At 42.0% G+C, this 6,973-nt stretch overlaps 1 protein-coding gene across 1 annotated transcript; it reads left to right on the forward strand.

Moving 5' to 3' along the window:
* Positions 1–5,090, forward strand: C8G (complement C8 gamma chain). The gene is made up of 7 exons (XM_075834779.1): positions 1–249; positions 1,896–2,047; positions 2,241–2,314; positions 3,207–3,314; positions 3,735–3,836; positions 4,053–4,091; positions 4,964–5,090. The coding sequence occupies exons 1-7, from the start codon at positions 115–117 to the stop codon at positions 4,975–4,977; spliced, it is 624 nt and encodes a 207-aa protein (XP_075690894.1). The 5' UTR covers positions 1–114; the 3' UTR covers positions 4,978–5,090.
* Positions 5,091–6,973: the final 1,883 nt, after the last annotated feature.

Below are 6,973 nucleotides of genomic sequence, written 5' to 3' on the forward strand. Positions count from 1 at the left end.
TCAATTCCAGCAAACAGCCCAGATAAGGATTTCCCAAGCACCGGCCGTGTACACAGCTCCACGCTGGGACTGCAGACCGGGAACGCTTCCTTATACCTCACACACCATTAAGTTATGTCAACCCCAAAATTCATCCTCATCCTTGTGATTCTGTGCACCCCTCCTTATACCTGGGGGCAAAGGAACAAGAAGCCGCCGGAGAGGCCGATAGACAAGATACAGAGCGCGGCCAACTTCGACCTCAAGCAGGTACGAGCGTAGGGGAAATGGAGGGGTGGGGTGATCCGGATATGGGGCACTGCTCAAAGCACCAGTGTCTGAGGGGCCCAAACGTCCTCTGTAGGCCCTGTAGGTATAGTCTAGACCTTTTCTATACTTTTTTTTTTTTTTTGCAATATATTGACGTAAACTGGGTCAACAAAAGCTAAAAGGTCACTTTATTGGCCTTCATTAGATTATAGAAATAAAAATTATATATATATACAATTTTAACAACTTGCCAAATGTGTAATGGAAGTGAATAGGAATTTATGTAATCACCACATATTCATAGGCAAAATGAGTATAACACATGATAGGATTAGATACACAGCTCCGCAGACAGTATCACACATGATAGGATTAGATACACAGCTCAGCAGACAGTATCACACATGATAGGATTAGATACACAGCTCCGCAGACAGTATCACACATGATAGGATTAGATACAGCGGCTCAGCAGACAGTATCACACATGATAGGATTAGATACAGTGGCTCAGCAGTCAGTATCACACATGATAGGATTAGATACACAGCTCCGCAGCCAGTATCACACATGATAGGATTAGATACACAGCTCAGCAGACAGTATCACACATGATAGGATTAGATACACAGCTCCGCAGACAGTATCACACATGATAGGATTAGATACATTGCTCAGCAGACAGTATCACACATGATAGGATTAGATACACAGCTCCGCAGCCAGTATCACACATGATAGGATTAGATACACAGCTCAGCAGACAGTATCACACATGATAGGATTAGATACACAGCTCAGCAGACAGTATCACACATGATAGGATTAGATACGTAGCTCAGCAGACAGTGTCACACATGATAGGATTAGATACACAGCTCAGCAGACAGTATCACACATGATAGGATTAGATACACCGCTCAGCAGAAAGTAACACACATGATAGGATTAGATACAGCAGCTCAACAGCACAGTATCACACGATAGGATTAGATACAGCAGCTCAACAGGCAGTATCACACATGATAGGATTAGATACGTAGCTCCGCAGACAGTATCACACATGATAGGATTAGATACGTAGCTCAGCAGACAGTATCACACATGATAGGATTAGATACAGAAGCTCAGCAGACAGTATCACACATGATAGGATTAGATACAGAAGCTCAGCAGACAGTATCACACATGATAGGATTAGATACACAGCTCAGCAGACAGTATCTCACATGATAGGATTAGATACAGAAGTTCAGCAGACAGTATCACACATGATAGGATTAGATACACAGCTCAGCAGACAGTATCACACATGATAGGATTAGATACAGAAGTTCAGCAGACAGTATCACACATGATAGGATTATATACACATCTCAGCAGACAGTATCACACATGATAGGATTAGATACAGCAGCTCAGCAGCCAGTATCACACATGATAGGATTATATACACATCTCAGCAGACAGTATCACACATGATAGGATTAGATACACAGCTCAGCAGACAGTATCACACATGATAGGATTAGATACAGCAGATTACTGACGTACTATATCAGACATTCATACAAGGACCGTGTGTGTCTATCATTGTATTAGGGTGTATTATTTACTAGCTGCACTGATGGGAGTTGTACTCTCAGTTTTCAGGGAAGTGGTATCTTCTATCAGTCGCTTCGGACTGTAATTACTTGAAGACAGACAACCATCGCGTTGAGGCCACCGTCATTCAGGCCTCGCCGTCTCAGAACAGCCGGGGAGTGGAGACGATGGCGGTCAGCACATTCCGGAAGATGTAAGGAAACCACGATTGGGAGGATGGCTCCATATACGTGTAATCTATAGATTTATGGTGGAAACGGGGGGACATCATCTCTATAGACGCCATCACATAAACTGACCTTAGAAGAAAGTGATTGGCTGAGTAGGGGTTAATACCGCCGTTCACTATTGTCCCCCCATATACCGGATTTCATCTTCTCTTTCAGGGACGGAATCTGTTGGGAGATCAAACATTCTTATCTGCCGAGCAAATCAGCTAAGAGCAGGTTTACCATGAAAGGTTAGTTATATTATAGGTAAATTAAAGGGACAGCGCACCTTTATTTAACATCGGCTCTATATTCAGCAAATGTCAAATTCGGCATCCCTGTAATAGATTTTCATTGCAAGTTTTGCGTTGTGTTTTTCTTGAGTTTTTTTTGCAGTGTAGAAAAAAAAACATGCTGGAGACCATCAACAAGTAGGCTAGCTGAGGCAGATAGATCTTATTGTGGAACAATGACTGTATAGTAGAACTTTCTCATATACTTAGTAGTGTCTTAATTCCTTACCTATTTTTAAAGATCTCTGCTCACGGTCAATGAATGGGAACATTCCTGTTTTCAGCCAGAGGCAGAAAACCCAGTACAGACAAAATACTTCTCACAGCTGAGGCTTTGTTACAATTGTATCTAGTCTGAAAACATCAGCAGCACAAATCTATGTTTGTTACAATACATCAGTCTGGAGTCCAGGCTGTTTAGCGCAAAAATAAATGTCTGTACTAGATACAATTGTAACAAACACTCAGATGTGAGAAGCTGTGAAGTATTGGGTCGGTGCAGTGTTTTATCCTCTGTTGGTAAACAATATTCCCGTTCACTGAAAAGAAGCAGAGATATTGAAAATAGTGAAGAATTGAAACACAAAGAAATCCTAAAAATATCGGATCTGTAAACAGCAGCTTGTTGATGGTTACCAGAATAAAAAACATATTTGTCTGCACTGCACAGCTCGAAAATCAAACTGAAAAACGGAGTATAAGAGCAGAGAAGGTCATGAAGACAGAGATTGTTTGCGGACTATAGAGACCGCGCTAATCGTAGGCGGAGCGTCCCTTTACTATACATGGCTGGTGGATTGTTATGTACGACTATGATCTGTACATCATGCCCGTCTTTCTTTCTGCTTAGCACAGGGATATATAGGATCACTAGACATGGTCGTGGGGGAGACGGATTACCAGAATTATGCCATATTGTATTACCAGCGGACGAACAAGATAACCCTGAAACTCTACGGTCAGTCTGTGTGAGCTACGTCACCCCCCCCCCCCCTTCCCAAACATCCTGATATAACATTGTGGTCGTGGTTATGGGTACAACACTATAAAGAGGTTGGCAGATTTCAGTCATGTCAGCTGTACTGGGTTTGTCTTGTCTCTCTTGCTCTATTCACAGCCAAAGCTGCTTTCAAAATTCTCCTAGTTGTCCCTGGAAACAGGCAACAGTTTTTAGCTCCTCCCTTCTCCTAATCATGTGACCCTAATAGATCAGTAAACATCATCAGAACTCCCACAATGCACTTTACTCTGCGACAGGAATTGTGGATTTAGCTTTGGATGCAAATGGAGAAGAAAACACGAACTAAATGAAGACAAGCAAAAAAAAGTATTTTTATGTTTTTTAAAACCAGAAGGGGGTGTGGACTTTTTTTCATAGGACGTAAAACATCTGTGAGTGATAATATCTACCGGAAGTTTGATGATCTTGCTGTAAAGCAGGGAATAGACCTGGAGCATCTCTATCCTTTTCCATCGTACGGTGAGTGTTGGCGTTACGGTTATATTTGCGCTTCTGGGTGGAGCTTTATAAAGTTTTGTGTAAAGGGGTGTGGTTAATACATGGGGCGGGGCTTAGTAAATTCAAAGTTGGGTTCCTACAGGTCCCAGCAAGTTAAAAAAAATCTTAACCTAACCCTAAAATACTCCAGCCGCCATTTTTTTTTCCTCATAAATTCCGGTTCGCTTTTATTTGCAGGGTTCTGCGAGACGGCGGATCAGTTCCATATTCTCAATGGTAAGTCCTAACTCTGGAGTCTGCCGCAGTCTCCAGCGACCTCAATAACACTGGCCAAACCTTCAAAATAACAAAACCTTAAAGGGACGGTAAACCTAAATGAACTCTATTATTCACTGTTATCAGCCATTTCAGGTTGGGGAGAGTCGGACTGTGGTGTTTTTCAATGTGATGACTGATAGGAAGTGTAGGAACTTCCCTGTCCCTATGATCACCCTTTTAGGTCACCTATACCCAGTGCAGACACATATATCCATATGTATGACTGATATCAGCAGCTCCTCTTATAACGCACCTGCACTATTATAAACTGATGACTTTCGGTCACTGTAGTTTATAGGATTTTGCATTAGACATACCTCCTAACATTTCAATCCCAAATTGTGGGACATTTTAGTCCCATCCCTGTTTTGCCCTAAAACTGCATAGAAACGCCCCTTTTTGTTAATTTGCATAAGCCCACCTCTTTGTGGTCCCATCTGCAAAAACGGGACCGTACATACCAAATATTACAGAAGAGAAATGGTGCTTTCAACTAAATATGCACCGTTCTTGCACTATTATCTCCATTCATATACATAGCAACTTTATTTCCACGGGCAGCCATAAGAGTCCTCAGGTAGTAGTTTAGCACCACTCCAGTGTCAGACGAGACGTGTGAACTCTAACTAAGTCACTCATCTGAGATCCCACGCACTGCTCTCTGACGGCAGCAAAGCGGTAGAATTCTGAATTTAGCTTTAGACATAAACGGAGAAGAAAAGCCAGGATCTGTATGTAGCGTCTCAACGTTTTATGTAGATTCTGACTGTGGAAAATTGAAAATCAGTGAAGTGGAGTTTACCTTTAATGTCTCTCCTTTTCTATTTTAGAAGTCCCAAGATGACAATCGCCGTTATCAGGAGGAGGAGGAGGAGGATGGCTCAGACAGCTACACTAGTCAAGACCTTCGCTGTAACATTAACACACAATAAATTAAAATATAATGATACATGTAAATCTGTGCTGAAAGTTTTGTAACTTTGAAAATACATTACATTACTTATCCTGTACTGATCCTGAGTTATATCCTGTGTTATACTCCAGAGCTGCACTCACTATTCTGCTGGTGGAGTCACTGTACATACATTACATTACTTATCCTGTACTGATCCTGAGTTACATCCTGTATTATACTCCAGAGCTGCACTCACTATTCTGTTGGTGGAGTCACTGTGTACATACATTACATTACTTATCCTGTACTGATCCTGAGTTACATCCTGTATTATACTCCAGAGCTGCACTCACTATTCTGCTGGTGGAGTCACTGTGTACATACATTACATTACTTATCTTGTACTGATCCTGAGTTATATCCTGTATTATACTCCAGAGCTGCACTCACTATTCTGCTGGTGGAGTCACTGTGTACATACATTACATTACTTATCTTGTACTGATCCTGAGTTATATCCTGTATTATACTCCAGAGCTGCACTCACTATTCTGCTGGTGGAGTCACTGTGTACATACATTGCATTACTTATCTTGTACTGATCCTGAGTTATATCCTGTATTATACTCCAGAGCTGCACTCACTATTCTGCTGGTGGAGTCACTGTGTACCTACATTACATTACTTATCCTGTACTGATCCTGAGTTACATCCTGTATTATACTCCAGAGCTGCTCTCACTATTCCGCTGGTGGAGTCACTGTGTACATAGATTACTTATCCTGTAATGATCCTGAGTTATATCCTGTATTATACTCCAGAGCTGCACTCACTATTCTGCTGGCGGAGTCACTGTGTACATACATTACATTACTTATCCTGTACTGATCCTGAGTTACATCCTGTATTATACTCCAGAGCTGCACTCACTATTCTGCTGGTGGAGTCACTGTGTACATACATTACATGACTTATCCTGAACTGATCCTGAGTTATAGCCTGTGTAATGTAATGTCATGTATGTACAGTGACTCGACTATATATAAACTATAAAGTGGAATTTGAGGGTGAACAAACTCTCTAAAAAATTGTCATTAAGATAATCAGGTGGACAGGCTTGGATCGGGTCATTGCAGACTGCTGTATATTCACACCCCAATTGGAAATTAAATTAGAGGAGGCCAGGTTTACATATGACACACTGGGTTTCTCCTGGGACATGGGATATCTCATATGCAGGGGTGGCTGAACATAGGAGGTGACGCCATACAATGATCATTTCCCCTCTGAAATCAAGAAATTACCTGAAAATAAAAGGTACTTTTCCATCCGCTCATATGGAGTCTTGTATTGTATGGAGTTGGGGGTGAACATGCCGGCTTACAAACTTTACCGTACCCTATAGGGGTTGTCATCCCACTTTTCATAGACCCTAAATAGCATATAAATCTGCATCATTGTGTAGAGTTCCATTCCTTATTTGTGCCTTTCTTCTGCCTGTGTAGTGTGTTATTATGGTGTTTTATTCATGAACCAGGTAGCTCAGGATGAACAGTGTAATATATGCCATCTATTGGTTCTCCCATATATATCTCTCTGCAGATATATACTCCATGTGTATGCATTTTGCAGCGAGCAGGGCCCTTTAAAGGGACAGTTCATATTGTTTTGTAATGTCACACACTGAGCCCGGATTATTCGCAGCAGGATCATCCCCGTCCATGGTCTGTCCCCCAGCTGACCGCAGCACGCACAGCCCACGGCACCGACACCTGCCCACCACTGCCTGGATCATTCCCCGAAAAACAAAACTGCCTTGTGTTTTGGGGTCATGGAGTGGAGAGGTCCGGACCTTTGTCACAAAGTTTCTCTTTAAATCGAGTCCTAAACCCTCTGGCCCCCCTGTATTCCCTGCAGGCACCGAGCTTTTATAATCAGAGATGGA

This window comes from Rhinoderma darwinii, chromosome 8 (assembly GCF_050947455.1).
Source record: "Rhinoderma darwinii isolate aRhiDar2 chromosome 8, aRhiDar2.hap1, whole genome shotgun sequence".
In the NCBI taxonomy this organism is placed as follows: domain Eukaryota; kingdom Metazoa; phylum Chordata; class Amphibia; order Anura; family Rhinodermatidae; genus Rhinoderma; species Rhinoderma darwinii.

Excerpts from the sequence above, each read along its gene's own strand:
- C8G (XM_075834779.1), top strand. The coding sequence starts at position 115 with ATGTCAACCCCAAAATTCATCCTCATCCTTGTGATTCTGTGCACCCCT. Across the intron at positions 3,315-3,734 it reads GATAACCCTGAAACTCTACG|GACGTAAAACATCTGTGAGT; the intron begins GTCAGTCTGTGT and ends TTTTTTTCATAG. Across the intron at positions 3,837-4,052 it reads CTATCCTTTTCCATCGTACG|GGTTCTGCGAGACGGCGGAT; the intron begins GTGAGTGTTGGC and ends TTTTATTTGCAG.